This window comes from Raphanus sativus, chromosome 2, assembly GCF_000801105.2.
Source record: "Raphanus sativus cultivar WK10039 chromosome 2, ASM80110v3, whole genome shotgun sequence".
Lineage (NCBI taxonomy): Eukaryota > Viridiplantae > Streptophyta > Magnoliopsida > Brassicales > Brassicaceae > Raphanus > Raphanus sativus.
The window spans coordinates 28,942,501-28,959,519 of NC_079512.1; the positions used below are offsets into that span (position 1 = coordinate 28,942,501).

A 17,019-nucleotide genomic window follows, 5' to 3' on the forward strand; every position below is an offset into this window, starting at 1 on the left:
TAATAATGATTATAAATTATTATTTCTACCATAATACATAAGTACAGTGGTCAGTTTGATCATAACTGTATTACAAAATTTTGTGTCGGTCTTAGTTTATTTACACTGCGTCGAAGAAGTGATGCACTAAAAGCAGAACGTGGCAACAACATGGAAACAAAATACATATAGTAATTCCATATATCATTATTTAGAGCCTTAGAGGAATACATAACAGAGACGACGACCGTCTAAAAACATAACAATACATATAGTAATTCCATATATCATTAAGAAAGACATGAAACACACCAATTCTAAAAACAACACATAAAGGATATACAATTATACTAGTGACATTATTTTTTTATGAAAATATAAACACTTCAACGTCTATATCCTCTCGTGCTCACCTGATGCTGAAACCAACCAAATACACCAAACACATTATCATAATGGTTAGTAACACTTCATTAAAATCCAAATAAAATTATTACAACCTAAAATAAAATGAAATAAATCAGAGTGAGAGTTAAATTACTTGTTACAGTTGGTTCTTGCGCTGATGGGGTAAGAGATCCTAACACGGCAAGCACCGGGAAGACGAGCAGCACGGCCTGGGTTAAGTCTGGAACCCAAGGCTCTAGCTGCTCCTTGGATGCAGCGACAAGCTTGTTGTCGATCACGTGTGGTCCGAGTCATGCTGCGGAGCCTCTGAACGCCAGAACAACATCCTCGAGGAACGAAACCGCCTCTGGTCAGGTAGTTAATGCATTGCCCCAAGTTGCTGGCAACGGTGCCGCACGAGACTGCTGCCTCTGCCGCCATTGGAGCGGACATTAACATGCACACAATCACCAATGTTGACAGCTTTAAGAGCCCCTCCATAATCTTAAACTCACTCTTTCTCTTTTGCTTAATTAATGGGTTTAATTTTGGATGATGAAGAGAGCTAATAGAGTTTGTGTTTATATAGAGAGAGGGAGCCAAGCGGGGTAGATGCATGAAGTGAGAGTAGACTGTGGGGTTACTTAGTTGTTGGTTTCATTTAATGCGTTGCCTCTATAAAATAAAGTGTAGTTCATTCTTGTATGCACATAAAAGACCATAATCGCTCCACATATATACTACAATTCAATGACTTGTCAACGTTGGTATACTATAAGAGTTATGACATGAAGGTAATAAACTGGAAGAAAAAAAGTAGATTTCATAATTGCGTCACCTACAAATTTGGAGTTTCAAACGGAGCAAAACACATTCATTGCTCACTCATTTAAACGATTGTATTTTGTATTTCAATGAAAAAAACTTGGAAAACAAATAAAATCATGAAACATTATAACTTTATTTTGGATTATGAATATCCTAGCCATGGAAATAAAAAACACTAGTTTTCATTGTCAATGAAAAAAATTCTACATATGACAAAGTAATATAATATATAAAAGTTATGGATCAATCTATTGAGTTAAAATGTCAAATATAATATGGTATTAGAAAGATCCAGTTAGTAGACTTATCTACATGTTTCTCATAATTGCCATGCTATGTTCATGGAAAAATGAAAAAATATTTGAAATTACAACAAAACTAATCCATTCATTATCAATTGATCATGAGTGAGATAGAAAACATTTGAAGATATGTTTTTGGTTTTACGATTTTCTTTATTTGTTGTTGTTTAATTATAAACTTATAATAATATTAAGCTTTAAGTTATTTCATGCAATTCTTTTCCAACCATGAAAGTTGACGATTCCCTGTTCTCAACTTTCTTTCCTTTGGAGACATGGAGGACTCGTTTTCATTCTGTTTAGCAAGACGATGTACTACAAGTTACTTGTGTTGATTGATTTGGTTTGGAACACCGTATATGACAATAACAGAGTTTTGCTTTCGACTAATTCAAACTCGATCAAATCTCATTCCTTTTCTGGAATTGTTTTTTTTCTTAACCAACCAAGTCCAAGCATCTATGGCAGCAGCAACATACAAACGCTTTCGACTATATGACACTCTCACTCAACCTTGCCAAACTCTCCAACATTCGAGCTGCTTTCCACAACCGTCTCTCTTACAAACCTACAACAACATTTTTCAAGAATTAGGTTTAAGATAGAAAGATATACACTTGAACTTGAGAGGACATGAAGGTCATTTACCTCGCCAGCTTCTCTCTTGAAGATTGTAAGACGTAAATGGAGAGTACGAAAGAGAATGTGAGAGCTGATCACAAGTTCACGACATAAGATAATAAGTGTATGAACTTATTTTCCCTTTAAAATTGTTTAATTAGCAAGAATAAAAAAAAAAAAAGATATTACCTGAACCAAAGAGGACATAAAATCCTGAGGAAACATCAATCTCTGACTGTTCCTTCCTGCATGCATCACAATAAAGTGTCTAAGCTAAATATCGCGACTCGACCGTATCCACCACAATCTAACTTAGCAATGAAGGAGAGGGGTAAAAAGAGTTAAAAGTGGGTCAACAAAAGTAGCGTACCATGTGTATCTAACAAGAACATGTTTTGGCCAGTGTTGAGGGTCCCAGAACTGCTTGCGGATCTCCGGGTGTGTATTCAAATCTGTTCATGGACAAAATCTCAGCTTAAGCAAAAACTACTGACTATGAAATATTAGCACCCTATGCCACGAAGAAGGTGAAGAAGATGTTATAACTTTCACCAGATAATAAAGAGAAAAGATATGGAGTTTAACGTACAGCTAAGAGGCATATCGACAACTTGAGCTGTAACTCCAAGCAAATCTCCTCCAGAATATCTCTGTGCAAACACGAACAAAAAACAACCCACACAGAAATGAGTCATACACACACCTAATCAGTCGGAAGCTTATAAACGACTCAAAACACAAGGCTAACTAAACATACCAAATTGACATCGATCATTGGAACTTCTGAACTCTTCCGGTTTATCACCAAAAGCCAGTGTATTAGAAATTTCTCACTTCCAACTTGGAATTTTCTGCATGTAGAACCAATCCACATCCACACCAAGATCAGCATATGACTAATGTAACAAGCAAGGAAAAGATGTGGCCGTATCAACAGCATGTTCATCTCGGAGAAGACATTAGAAGTACACAACAATCTGCAACAGAAGAGAACTAAACACACCATACAAAAAACGGCCCCTACTCTGATCTATCTTCACCATCTCTTGTTCAAGCGAGCAAACAATATACTTATCTAAAAGCACGTAAAACCAGCGAGGAACTCGGCAGATAAGCTAAAGACACATGAATGGAAATTTATGCATGTAAAAGCATATCCCTAACCACACATCAGACACCAAATCAGTATATGACTAATGTAACAAACAATGGAAAGATGTCGCTGTATCAGCATTGTACATCATGTTCAGCGCAGTAGAAGAACACAATCTGCAACAGAACAGAAGTAAATACTCTAAATCTTTATCAAAATAGATGAGACTGTGAATCTATCTTCATCATCTCTTATTCGAGCCAGTAACAAGAGACTACTCTAAATCAAAGTAGATGAGATGTGAATCTCTATCTTCACCATCCTCTCTATTCAATCTCAATTTCAAAGCATCATCATCGAATACGAATAAACTCTCACATCTTATAAGGATCTGTGCCGGTGTAGCCAACTGGTTTCGCTATGGGGATCAGCACCTGCAAAATCGGCATGGAAATTCAGAAAAAAATCATAAATCGAAGAAACCTAATCAACCATATACAAAGTCACAGTACCTCGCGATTAACGGCGAAGATCGGGCAATGCTTTCCGATCACATCATGCCAAGTCGTTCTCGACTGCACGCATATGGAATCAACAGATCCTTAGAGTCTCTATCAAACTAATAAAGTTAATAATACTCAGTAAAAGATGGATGGAATACGAACGGAATGGTACTGTCCCATCTTGCTCATCGCCACGATGTCTCCTGGTCGGTAAGCGCTGGAGAGATGCGCGAATGATAGTGATATTACCACAAGTAGAGCTTCAATTAACCATTTCCACCGTCGCGATCCTGCCGACGTAACCATGCCCGCCGCCATAACTTGATTCTTCGGTGAGGTTTCTCCGCCGGTGATTTTTTGCTCGGAGGTAGAAAGATGCAATGTAACAAGAGTCCTTTCTTCACATTGTTGTTGAGCCGCAAACATTAGCCCAACTTCTAAGTTGGCCCAACTAAACACGTTGACTCTCGAAGTAGGTGGGGTGGGTGTTCGGGTATTCGTTCAGGTTTTCGGATATTTTGATATAGCGGTATAAAATTCGTTCGAGTATTTCTGTACTTCGGATCAGGTTCGGATATTTTTAACTCGGATTCGCTTATTTCGGATCGATTCAAATATTAAGATTCTGAAAGAAAATAATTAAATTTTTCATTTTTTTACGTTTCTTGTATTTAAAAAATTAGCTTTTAATTAACTGATTTTTTTTTACTTTCAAAAGACTGAATGGTTAATAGATTTGAAGATAAATTTTAAAAAACAAATAGACATTAATTTGGCTATTTATTTTAAAATTTAGACGTAATTTTTGTTAATACATAAAACAAAAAGATCGATATTCATTTTAAGTGAGTATCAATTTGTCTCTCTTTAATTATATGTATATTGTATGATATTAAAGTATATGTAACATTGATATAAATATTTTAGATAAAATGAGAGATGTAAATTAGAAATATAAAGATAAATTATAATAATTTATTTTATAAATATAAATTATAGGATGATTCAAAACATATTTACAAATGAAATAAAATAGTAACCAACTATTACCTTTTAGTTCTTTTATAAAATTTATATACATATATGATACTGTAGAGTATTATTCTTATATTAATTTATGTAATATAGAAGATAATGGAGTAAACACCGCAATGAAATAAATATCATATGTATATATATATTAACATAAGATCGATTCGAAATAGGAATCCTATATATCACTCAGAACTTTGAATCCAACAAAATGAACAATTCAATCCGCACATTGCATATTTTATTTAATTGAGTTGTTGATTTGTTGAGGCAGTTTTTATTTAAAAAAGAAACTCTCATCACTTTTTTGTCATCTATAAATTTAGTATACCTTTTAGAAAAAATCTTATCCACTATCACACAAAGTCCACAAGTATCACAAACCTCTCACCAATTAGATTAGACGTTCCTGAAATACAGAAACTGATAAATTCTTTTTATAAACATTCATATATATATTTAACTAATTCCTCATAAAGTCATAATACAAGTTCATTAAATAGATATATACGTAGCCGAGGCTTATGGACGTTCTCAGGAGTGTCGCTGGGGGTGGTGCGTGCGGTCGAGCAGATTGCTTTCTTGAACCTTGTCTCTAAAGTGTTCTTGCCTCTCTGTTTGATTGGGAAAATACAATTTTCAGAAGTGTGGCCTGTCTTTTCCAAACACAACTGGAGACCTTTTTCTTTTGTAGGATTCTTTGACATGGTTTGTGCTTCTCCCTCCACCCTTCAAACTTAATATGCTTTGTGTGGAAAAAAAGAAGAAGATATATACTAGATTACACGTACGTCACCAACAAATAAGCATGCATGACATAATATGCACTCTAGGCTTATAGAATAGAGGATCAACCCGAAACGCACTATGTTATTCTTGCTGCTGATATAGAATTTATCTATGTAAGTTGTGTAACTTCCATCAAAAACTCAGACTGGCCTGGCAAAAGCTATGAAGAACTTTGTATTCTATATTTAGGTTTGTACCTTTATTTTATTTATAGTTTCAGACTTTCAGTCATTCAGTGTCACTGTTCTCTCCTCATGACTCATGCTGTTTATAATTGGGCAGGGTGAAAAAAATGAACAAAATGTGTTACAACAGCGAATCGTTTTTAGAGGCTTAAAAAAAGCCCAGCCCAAAGAAATAGTAAAAAATTAAAATTAAAATATTCTGCCCCTTCTCCTGCGAAGCGTTCATCATTCATCAGACCAATAAATCCCTAGATCTCGTTTCGATGTCTTCATCTTCTTCGGTCTTATAAATCCCTCCCATCTTGTCTTTTTTTTCTTTGGTCGGGACGCTGCTTGGCAACTCTCAGTATTTAGCGATTCTCTTCACACTTCTCGGTAGGTGGCCTCTCCTTGTTAAATTTTTTTTTTTTGCAGACAAAAAAAAACTAAAGTAAACTGCCATCATCAGTTTTGTCTTAACGCTTATCTGAACTGAATCTTTCTGTTAAATCGGATTGAATTTTTGTAAAATCATCTGAACTTGTAGCGGTTTTATCTATGCAAGTTTTTTTTAAAAGAACGATGGTGTTTATTCGAGTTTCATTTATTTTGTGATGTTGTGTTTAAGTGATCGTCACTTGCTGTAATGATTAATTGTTGTTTTTATACACGTTCGGCGTAGGTGTTTTTTTTCTCCTACTCTTTTCATGGCGGCGGCGGAGGATCTGGATGAATGGCCATTAGAAGAGACTTCATCCTCATTTCAGCCGTCGTCTCGGTCTCTCCCAGTTCAGCCCGAGTTTTGGAACAGAGTTGAGGAAGCTACCCGTGAAATTATAGAGCATGTCCATCCAACACTCGTGTCGGAGGATAGACGAAGAGATGTTATTGACTATATGCAAAGACTAATCAGAATGACTCTTGGTTGCGAGGTTTCATTTCTCTCTTTTAAAACCTTCTCTGTGTCTTTATCAATATTTTGGTAGTACTGTGTGTTGATGGCTTTCTTTGTATAACTTTTATTAGTATGTGTGTGTGTGTGTGTGTTTTCAGGTACATTCTTTTGGATCAGTCCCATTGAAAACGTATCTTCCTGATGGGGATATTGATCTCACAGCTTTTGGTGGACCGTGTCACGAGGAAGATTTGGCCCACCAAGTTTTCTCTGTACTTGATAGGGAGGAACATAATGTGGGTGCACCGTTTATGATTAAGGATGTGCAGTTAATACGGGCCGAGGTTCGTTTATCTAATCTCTCTCTCTATGTCTTCTTATTCAGTACTACTAGGACAGAGAGAAAACTTGGTTAAGTAACAAGCTTTTCTTTATTTTGTTTTGCAGGTTAAGCTTGTTAAATGTCTGGTGCAGAACATTGTGGTAGATATCTCTTTCAATCAGCTCGGTGGGATTTGTACTCTGTGTTTTCTCGAGAAGGTAATATGTCCCCTCTTCAGTATCCCCCCCCCCATGCTGTCTCAAACAAATTTAAACTAACCTTTTTAAAGGTAAATTGCTTTATTATCTGTTCAATTAATCAATTGCATGAGGGGTTTTCTGTTAACAGATTTTCTTAAATGCGTGCAATCACATTGTTTAAAGAGCATTTTTATAGGATGCAATAGTACAAGGCAAAGATTGACGTTGACGATTTTGATTACGCAGATCGATCACCTCATTGGAAAAGACCATCTCTTCAAGAGAAGCATCATTCTCATCAAAGCTTGGTGCTACTATGAGAGCCGTATTCTCGGGGCTCTACATGGACTGATCTCAACTTATGCTTTGGAGACGTTGGTCTTATATATTTTCCATCTCTTCCACTCCTCATTGGATGGCCCACTTGCAGTAAGTGTGTTCTGAATCTTGTTTAAGTCTCTCATCTTTGATTTTTACAAAAAAAAAAAACTTTTTGTTTTTTTTTTCTATAGGTTCTATACAAATTCTTGGACTACTTCAGCAAGTTTGACTGGGATAACTATTGCATTAGCCTGAGTGGTCCAGTCAACCTTTCCTCACTACCAGAAATCGTTGGTAGAGCATTTAGTCAAGTTAATATAAACTGAGATCTTTTTTTTTTTTTTAAATTCCATTTCTTTGTTTTTTTTTGTTCTAGTTGAGACTCCAGAAAATGAGGGGCAAGATCTACTGCTAACCAGTGAGTTCCTCAAGGAGTGTTTGGAGTTGTACTCTGTACCTTCAAGAGGATTTGAGACAAACCCACGTGTCTTTCCAGTGAGGCATCTCAATATAATTGATCCACTTAAGGAAAATAACAATCTTGGTCGCAGCGTTAGCAAAGGTTTCTCTTTCTTCTGCTGTTAAACTTAGAATGTTCTGTTCGTGGCATTTTATGATCTAAAATGCTCTGTTTTTTTTGGTAAAATTGTAACGTGGATGGTTTATTAATTTTCTCTTAACTCAGGTAACTTCTATCGCATACGAAGTGCATTCACATACGGTGCTCGGAAGCTTGGGCAAATATTTTTGCAGTCAGAAGAAGACTTAAGTTTTGAGCTTCGTAAGTTCTTCTCAAACATGCTACACAGACATGGAAGTGGCCAGAGGCCTGATGTCCTTGATGTTGTTCCCTACGTAAGGTTCAACAGGAACAGTGCCATGTCCCATGGTGCCAACCATTTCCAAGACGGTCAAATGGTTTACGAATCGGAATCTTCTAGTTCATCTGGTGCTGCCCCTGCTACTGGAAACGGTAGACATGACCAGGAAGACTTGTTGTGTACAGGAGGAGCCAATGCTAGTAGGCTTGATGTAAGCGGATTACTTGTTGAAACAGCCCCTTCTGTATCAGATAGTCTGAGCTTCCAAAAGCTTGAAATCTCTGAAGATGCAGTGAATTCTATGGAGAGTGTCTCTCATTTGAACGGTGAACATCACGCTCCTCATCACATCAGAAATGGTGAAGTAATAAACGAAAAAGCGGTGGAGAAAGTGCAAGAGAATCATTCCAAAAGGGTGCACAGTAGTGAAAATGTGAACGATCATGTCGGTCATGAAGACCTGCAGTTTACAGGTTCAGTACATCACACCGATCCAGTAGCTGTGATACAAGAGGATATGCATCTCCAATACTCTGGCCACTTTGTTTCGGACACCCCAAATTCGCTGTCCGAACTCACAGGAGATTACGAGAGCCAGCTTAACAGCTTGCGGTATGGGCGTTGGTGGTTTGATTACGTCCAAAACGGTCCTCTGTCTCCACTATCTCCCCATGGACTGTCTCAGCTTCCGAACAACAATTCATGGGAAGTAGTCCGACACGCGATGCCTTTCGGTCGGAATGCACCCGGACCAGTGAACGTCAACGGAGTGGTTCCAAGACAAGTTTTCTTTCATATGAACCCTCAGATGATCCCAAATGCTAATTTTGGTATGGAGGAGTTGCCTAAGCCACGAGGAACTGGGACATACTTTCCAAATGCGGTAATTACTTACGTGCTTCCTCACATTTTGAGACTGTCGAAACAAGCTTCTTAATGTCTCTTTTATGCAGAACTTTTACAGAGATAGACCGTTCCCACCAAGAAGAAACTCAAACCAAACTAGGTCGCCACGTAACAATGGGCGTAACATGGCGCATTTTCACTCGGACCATCGTCGTCAACAACAACTTCATCATCATCATAATCATCATCCCAACCAAGCAAATGGTTCTTGTGAGATGAGTCAAGTTGATTCGTTTGAAAGCCTCTCTGATGCCAATGGGTCTGCTGCAAATCATCAGTATGAGAGATCTACGGAACCTTTTCAAGCTGAGCTACGCTCCCCTCCCGAGGGAAGTAGTCAGAGTGACCTGAGCGTTGAAGGTTGTTATAATCAATCACATCGCCTAGCATCTATACCCTCCTCCACGGAGGAAGAACGGTACAATCTCTTGCTCTTAGAACTTTATTTATCTATTCATCAAATCCACTTTCACTGTGTCTAATTGATTGTGGGTATATGTACATTTAGGGTAACACATACGCAGTCATACTATTTGGCGGATGATCACGAGTTCCCTCCCTTGTAGCTCTGGTCTGATCTCTCACAAACACATGCTCCTTAGATCGTTATAGGAACAAGTATAGCTTTTTCTAACTTGTTTTGTCTCCTTCGCTCTCTCCACAGAAGAAAAAAAAGAAAAGAAAAATATGGAACTTGTTTGTTTTGGGCTGTGTTTTCTCTTTCCTTCTTGTATGTTATTTTTGGTGTAGAATTTATCTATGTAACTTTATTATCAAAGTCTCAAACTCTGTGGACAAAACCTTTGAAGAGCTTTGTATTTTATACGTAGACAGGTTTGTGAGTGTATCATAGGATTTGTTTGTTTCTTTAGTGTCAAACGTCACTGTCTCTTGTCATGGCTCATGTTGTTTCATGCTGATGCCTTCCGAGTTGCATTATTCTTCTCAGGGATGATAGAATGTACCAAAGTTTTGGGTATAAACTCATGTACTATGTATATTTGGTCAATAAGAGGTTGAACAAAATGTGTTACATTTGGCTGAGCTAGTCGATCTGCCCATTATTGTCTAGTAAATGTAAATTAAAGGAAAAAAGGACTGTCAAATTATGCAATCATCGTTCAAGCAAACAAGGAAAGAACAATGCACAGCTGGATCTACTCCGGACAATCCAATTTGAACATCCTTCTCCGAAGAACATGTATATGAGATTCCAATTTGAAAGAGCCCTTAATCTTTTACTATACACCAAGAAACCTTTCACTCGAACAATACAGCTGGATCTACTCCGGAACAATCCAATTTGAACATCCTTCTCCGAATCACTTCAAGCAGTTGGGCCTGAATTGGGCCACGTTATAGATTTTGGAGTAGATCTGTTCACGATTGTTGGTAGGCTGAGGTGGCAAAAAGTGTCGAGATTTGACCGAGTCATATGATAGGATCTTTTTAGTTTGTTGTTGTCTGAACACAAAAATAGAATTATATAGATTAGCGAGTTTGGAACAATTATTATTTGGACAACCACACGGTCACGATCTCTGTACAATCCAACGACTCTCAAGACATTTTAATTAAATGATTAAGATTAAAACGGTCGAAATGGCTTTATAGCCGTTGGTCATGTTTCTCTCGCTTCCCGTTTTTTTTTTTGGCGCAGAAGTAAAACTAGCCGTTACAATAAACATAAACTAAACTTATGTCTTGTCTTCTTCTTCCTCCACTCTCACCATAATTACTCTTGGCTTCAACTCCTCACTCACTCACAAATTCCTTTCCCTCTCTCACTAAAAATCAAACTTCTCTCTCTAACTCTCTTTCTTTGTTGTCATCCAAAAAACAAACGAAAAGAAGAACACAACAAAGAACTATAACTCTGCTGCTCTTCTTCATCTTTCTTCTTCTTCTTTTTTTTTCTTTCATAGTTTTGAAATGAATCAGCTTCACAGAAACTCATTTCGGATTTATGAAATTAGTTTCAATTTATGCATGAGCTTCTTCTTGTGTCTCTTACTCTTGTCTGCTCAAGCTGTTGCAGGTGGTGGTGTTGGTGGTCACTCCTGGGATGGGATCGTGGTGACTCAAGGGAACTACCAGGCGCTCCAAGCAATCAAACACCAACTCATCGACTTCACAGGAGTTCTCAGAAGCTGGAACGACTCTTCCACCACCAGTGTTTGCTCCGGCGGCTGGGCTGGAATCAAATGCCTTCGAGGCCAAGTGGTCGCCATTCAGCTCCCATGGAAAGGACTCGGTGGCACTATCTCCGAGAAGATCGGACAGCTTCAGAGTCTCAGAAAACTTAGCCTCCACGACAACGTCATTGCCGGTTCGGTTCCCCGTTCCCTTGGCTTTCTCAGGAACCTCCACGGAGTCTATCTCTTCAACAACCGCCTCTCTGGTTCGGTCCCAGCCTCACTCGGCAACTGCCCTCTTCTCCAGAATCTTGATCTTAGCAACAACCAGCTATCTGGAATCATCCCGCCTAGTCTTGCTGAGTCCACCAGGCTCTATAGGCTCAATCTCAGCTTCAATTTACTCTCCGGTCCCCTTCCGGTTACAGTAGCCAGATCACACACCCTCACTTTTCTCGACCTTGGGCATAACAACCTCTCTGGATCCATACCTGACTTTTTGGTTAATGCCTCTCGCCCTCTCAAAAAGCTGAATCTTGACCACAATCTCTTCTCTGGAGCTGTTCCCTTGTCCCTCTGCAAGCAGAGTTCGCTGGAAGAGCTTTCATTAAGCCATAACCAGCTCTTTGGTTCCATCCCAGCTGAATGTGGAGCTCTTCTACACCTTCAGAGCCTTGATTTGTCTTACAACTCAATCAACGGAACCATCCCAGACACTTTCTCCAACCTCACATCTCTCGTTTCACTAAACCTCCAAAGCAACCACCTCAAAGGCCCAATCCCAGACGCCATCGACAGACTGCACAACCTGACAGTGCTTAACCTCAAGAGAAACAAGATCAACGGTCCTATCCCAGAGACAATCGGGAACATATCTGGGATCAGACAACTCGATCTGTCCGAAAACAACTTCACAGGTCTAGTCCCTCCCTCTCTAGTCAACCTGGCGAATCTCACTTCCTTCAACGTCTCCTTCAACGCGCTCTCTGGTCCTGTCCCGCCTATCTTCTCCAGAAAGTTCAACTCAAGCTCTTTCGTGGGTAACAGTCAGCTCTGTGGCTACAGTCCCTCAACTCCCTGCCCTTCTCCTAAACAACCTCATCATCCTCCTCTTTCACCTACCTCACCACAAGAACCAAGAAAACACCACAGAAAACTCTCCGTCAAAGACATAATCCTAATCGCCATAGGAGCTCTCCTAGCCCTTCTCCTCCTCCTGTGCTGTATCCTACTCTGCTGTCTGATCAAGAAACGCGCAGCCTTGAAACAAAAAGACGGCAAGGACAAGATCACCGAGAAGACAGTATCCGCAACCGCTGCAACAGCAGCAACAGGAGGAGGAGGTGAGATGGGAGGAAAGCTAGTCCATTTCGACGGTCCGTTCGTGTTCACCGCCGACGACCTCCTCTGCGCAACGGCTGAGATCATGGGGAAAAGCACATACGGCACGGCGTACAAGGCGACGCTGGAAGACGGAAACGAAGTCGCGGTGAAGCGGCTGAGAGAGAAAACAACCAAAGGAGTCAAAGAGTTCGAAGCAGAGGTCACAGCTTTAGGCAAGATCCGTCACGCGAATCTCCTCGCGCTGAGAGCTTACTACTTGGGACCTAAAGGAGAGAAGCTCCTCGTCTTTGATTACATGTCTAAGGGTAGTCTCTCGGCGTTTCTCCACGGTAAGTAATAAAATAAAAAAAAAGTAAAAAAAGTAAAAAAAATAAAAGAGTAAAAAAATAAAAAACCCTAATTTTGATTTGATTTGGGGATTTTCTGATTTTTGAAATTGTGAATTGAAATCGAACAGCTAGAGGACCAGAAACCCTAATTCCATGGGAAACGAGGATGAAGATAGCGAAAGGGATCAGCCGCGGCTTAGCTCACCTCCACAAGAACGAGACCATGATGATCCACGAGAACCTCACGGCCAGCAACATCCTCCTCGACGAGAAGACCAACGCGCACATCGCCGACTACGGCCTCTCCCGCCTCATGACGGCCGCCGCCGCCACTAACGTGGTCGCGACCGCCGGAACTCTCGGCTACCGAGCGCCGGAGTTCTCGAAGATCAAGAACGCGAGCACGAAGACTGACGTGTACAGCCTGGGGATCATCTTGCTGGAGCTCCTGACGGGGAAGTCTCCCGGAGAGCCGACGAACGGGATGGATCTGCCTCAGTGGGTGGCGTCGATCGTGAAGGAGGAGTGGACCAACGAGGTGTTCGATCTCGAGCTTATGAGGGAGACGCAGACCGTTGGCGACGAGCTTTTGAATACGTTGAAGTTGGCTTTGCATTGTGTTGATCCGTCGCCGGCGGCGAGGCCGGAAGCGGTTCAGGTGGTGAATCAGCTGGAGGAGATCAGGCCGGAGGTGGAGACGACGGGGATTGGATCCGGCGGTGATGGAGCTAAAGAAGAAGAAGGCGTATAAATTTATAATATATATACACACTTTATAAACATACTTTTATTATATGATTGAAATTATTCTTTGATTATTCATTTAAATTTGTTTATACAAAGTGATTTGAAGTTTGTTGTGTTAGTTATCTATTGTAAGAAGACAGTACCTATTCTTTTTGGTTGAAGTAATGCAATAATTAATTTTGGGATTTACTTTAATTTTTGATAAATACTTAGAACACACGTTTATTATATAAATTCCATTTGTTATTTGATTATGGGATTCCTTTTGGGAATCTTGTCCTTCACGTAATTTCTAGCGAGGATAAAGTCCTTAAACATTGAACTACGACGAGGTGAAAATAAATTTTGGTTGGGATATTTGTGAGATAAAAGGATGCGGTATACAATTCATCTCTGGGTCTGTCTATCCACATCGGATAACCAGTATGGTGCTGCATGGCAACAGAAAAATATAGACAAAACAGGCTTATGTTTTGTTTGTTGCTCCATCATCTATACATATTGTCATATTATCAATCTTGTGGAATGGCAGGTTGTCTCAACTTGAAACCCACCTCAAGGTAGACTAGTTTGTTCTGTTGGACTTCCACTACACGGACGCTAGTCATGGATAACATTCAAAATTATGTATGTTATGAGGATTACCTCACTTCTCTTGAAACGTCTTAAGATGTACAAGTACAATACATTAAAATATCAAGAGACTTGTAAATTTATGAATTTGAATCATCCTATAAACCTCTAATATTATAAGTTTCTGATTGAAAACATATCAAAATAATGTATATATTCTATTGTGTGGGTGTTCATTGTTGAATCTAAGTTTAGCCGGTTCAAAAGAGATGATCAAACTCAATTGTGGGTTATTTCGGAGACGATTTTATGTGAAATCTATAGAATCTATTATCCGGTGATTCATAATCTAACCCGGTTAAATTTTACATTAATCTATGAATTGCTAGAGCTGAAAGCTTGAAGGCATTAAACTGTAGATATTTAGTTATGCATTGTTTTCATGTTGTGTTTGTGAGAAAAGGCATCAAGAACATAAACAGATCTAACTACATACTTGTATTATTTGTTTTAAAATATAGAGCTAGGAAAATAAATAGACAAGACCATGATGTCTTCAACGCTAGCCTAGAAAAGATTTCAATAGGAAAACAAAGAGTGTTGCTCAAAAGAAAAGGAAAACAAAGAGTTGTGTGAAGAGAAATAACAAAATTACAAGTCACAAAAACAACAACAACGATGAAAATGAGTTGTTGTTTAAGTCTTCTTCAGTCAATCACAGAGTGGATCAGAATGGATGCTTCCTCTGTCGTTGGAACTGCATCTTCTGCACTTACAGAAAAGAGTTACAAACTGAAACTAATTAACAATTATCTACTTAAATGCTTTACAAAACCCCAAAACAAGTTATCTTATAAAGATTTGACGTTAGATAACTGGACTTCAACCAAGATGTAGGTGGAAGGGATTGGTTTCTTTATATCCCGGATTCAAATCATTTTCAGTATTGAGGGTTATTTACTTAAATCAGAATATTTAAAGATTTGATTTCCAATCTGTGGAAGACTATGAGCTTAAAATTTGGAATTCTTCTGTTAGCAAATTAAAAAAAATCTGTGTTTCATGGAAGCATCTATCTAACTAATTATGGGAGCGAAGAGACACTAATGGTGAGTACTTTCTCAAATCAAACATTTCAGACATATCTAAATGACCTTCTACGAGTGTTTAACACACATATATACTACTAAAACTGAGACCATCATACGTCTCACATTTTCCCTATTTCTTTAGTACAATGGTTAAACTGTGTAAGCCCGTTTGTGAACAAAAGCGTACCTGGCAGATGAGAAATGATATTTTCTAAGATTCCAGCACCCGAACTCTCTTTCTTCTTCTCATCTTCATCTTCACATTCAGATTTCTGAATATTTTCACCAGATTTTTCATCTACTGTTGTTGTCGTTGTTGCGCCCATCAAGTTGGATATCAGATTGTTCAAAATCCCATCATTACCTCCCTTTTCTTCTTCTTCTTGTTCTGTTTTACCTTCGTTACTTAAGAGATTATCTGCTTCTGGAACTCCCTCTTCCACATTTTCTTCTGTTTCTTTACCCATCAAGTTGGATATCAGATTGTTCAAAATCCCACCGGTACCTCCCTTCTCTTCTTCTTCTTGTTCTGTTTTATCTTTGTTACTTGAGAGATTATCTGCTTCTGAAACTCCTTCATCCATATTTTCTTTTGTGTCTTTGCCCATCAAGTTGGATATCAAATTGTTCAAAATCCCTCCATTACCTCCCTTCTCTTCTTCTTCTTGTTCTGATTTACCTTTGTTACTTGAGAATTTATCTGCTTCTGGCTCTTCCATATTTTCTTTTGTTTCTTTGCTTACCATTGATTCCATTCTTTTCCTTAAGACGGTACCATTCTACATGTGGTAAAGTAAAACTAGTCTCTTTATTCAGCCAAATCAATAATAAATAAAATACATGTTGTATCAATTCGATGAAAAAGAGAACAAACAATTAGATATATAAAAAAAGAAAAAAAAACAATCAGATATATCAACTATCCAAAACCGACCAAAGAAAAAGAAGACAATATGGTTATCCACAAAGAAATAGATAATACTATCTTAACTAATTAACTACTCCCTCCGTTTCATATTAAGTGTCGTTGTAAGGAATTTTTTTCGTTGCAAAATAAGTGTCGTTTTAAGTTTTCAATGCAAAATTTATTAATTTTATTATGCATTTTATTTTTCTATTGGTTGAGATGTATGGGTAATGATGTTTCTGTATGAAAAATATATAAAATTTAATGATTTCTTAATCCGTGTGCCTAACTCTAAAATGACACTTATTAAGAAACAGAGGGAGTAATTAACAATATGTTACTTTATTGTAAAGTGAATCTTGAAAGACACACGGCACGTCCACTGTTCTAGACAAATAGTCATGCATGAAGTTCTCACACGTACCTCGTAACTTGGTGTGTCGGTGGTACACTGGTACCCATATATTGCAATACACGTGGCCATCAAGCATATTGATATTTTTTAATCTCGGATCCTATGCATCCCAATATGCCAGGGAATGGCATGATTAGTTTTATACACATAACCAGTAATTAAGCCAAAAAACTCAAATCTGTGAGAGTTAGAATTCACCATGTATTTCTTTTGATTAGTTTAGAAGTATTTTAGATGAGAGACCTGGGGTACAAGTTTCACACTAATAAGATGAACCTATTAATTACTATCCAAGATCACCTTTCGGGAGATTCA

General features: G+C 38.4%; 5 protein-coding genes across 6 annotated transcripts; 2 read left to right on the top strand and 3 right to left on the bottom strand.

Annotated features, from left to right (window-relative positions):
* Positions 1-153: 153 nt before the first annotated feature.
* On the bottom strand, positions 154-939 carry LOC108840003 (non-specific lipid-transfer protein 5). The gene is made up of 2 exons (XM_018612815.2): positions 521-939; positions 154-398 (listed from the first exon to the last, which is right to left on the bottom strand). Exons 1-2 carry the CDS (start codon positions 865-867, stop codon positions 389-391), a joined length of 357 nt encoding a protein of 118 aa, XP_018468317.1. The 5' UTR covers positions 868-939; the 3' UTR covers positions 154-388.
* An 870-nt stretch (positions 940-1,809) lies between these two features.
* Positions 1,810-4,132, bottom strand: LOC108827513 (uncharacterized). Its single transcript, XM_018600924.2, has 9 exons — positions 3,876-4,132; positions 3,723-3,785; positions 3,589-3,644; positions 2,875-2,968; positions 2,707-2,767; positions 2,488-2,569; positions 2,307-2,362; positions 2,145-2,208; positions 1,810-2,064 (listed from the first exon to the last, which is right to left on the bottom strand). The coding sequence occupies exons 1-9, from the start codon at positions 4,029-4,031 to the stop codon at positions 2,001-2,003; spliced, it is 696 nt and encodes a 231-aa protein (XP_018456426.2). The 5' UTR covers positions 4,032-4,132; the 3' UTR covers positions 1,810-2,000.
* A 1,804-nt stretch (positions 4,133-5,936) lies between these two features.
* On the top strand, positions 5,937-10,030 carry LOC108841993 (uncharacterized). Of its 2 annotated transcripts, XM_018614783.2 has the most exons (10): positions 5,937-6,094; positions 6,381-6,630; positions 6,752-6,937; positions 7,041-7,133; positions 7,362-7,544; positions 7,628-7,730; positions 7,813-7,998; positions 8,122-9,140; positions 9,211-9,581; positions 9,672-10,030. In XM_018614783.2, exons 2-10 carry the CDS (start codon positions 6,406-6,408, stop codon positions 9,727-9,729), a joined length of 2,424 nt encoding a protein of 807 aa, XP_018470285.1. In that variant the 5' UTR covers positions 5,937-6,094; positions 6,381-6,405; the 3' UTR covers positions 9,730-10,030. The 2 variants fall into 2 exon arrangements, with proteins under 2 accessions (XP_018470285.1, XP_018470286.1); XM_018614784.2 differs by lacking the exon at positions 9,672-10,030 and having other exon boundaries at positions 9,222-9,421.
* Positions 10,031-10,832: 802 nt separating this feature from the next.
* Positions 10,833-13,907, top strand: LOC108841992 (probably inactive leucine-rich repeat receptor-like protein kinase IMK2). Its single transcript, XM_018614781.2, has 2 exons — positions 10,833-12,971; positions 13,100-13,907. Exons 1-2 carry the CDS (start codon positions 11,096-11,098, stop codon positions 13,720-13,722), a joined length of 2,499 nt encoding a protein of 832 aa, XP_018470283.2. The 5' UTR covers positions 10,833-11,095; the 3' UTR covers positions 13,723-13,907.
* Positions 13,908-14,772: 865 nt separating this feature from the next.
* On the bottom strand, positions 14,773-16,267 carry LOC108839975 (uncharacterized). The gene is made up of 2 exons (XM_018612780.2): positions 15,570-16,267; positions 14,773-15,057 (listed from the first exon to the last, which is right to left on the bottom strand). Exons 1-2 carry the CDS (start codon positions 16,135-16,137, stop codon positions 14,999-15,001), a joined length of 627 nt encoding a protein of 208 aa, XP_018468282.2. The 5' UTR covers positions 16,138-16,267; the 3' UTR covers positions 14,773-14,998.
* Positions 16,268-17,019: the final 752 nt, after the last annotated feature.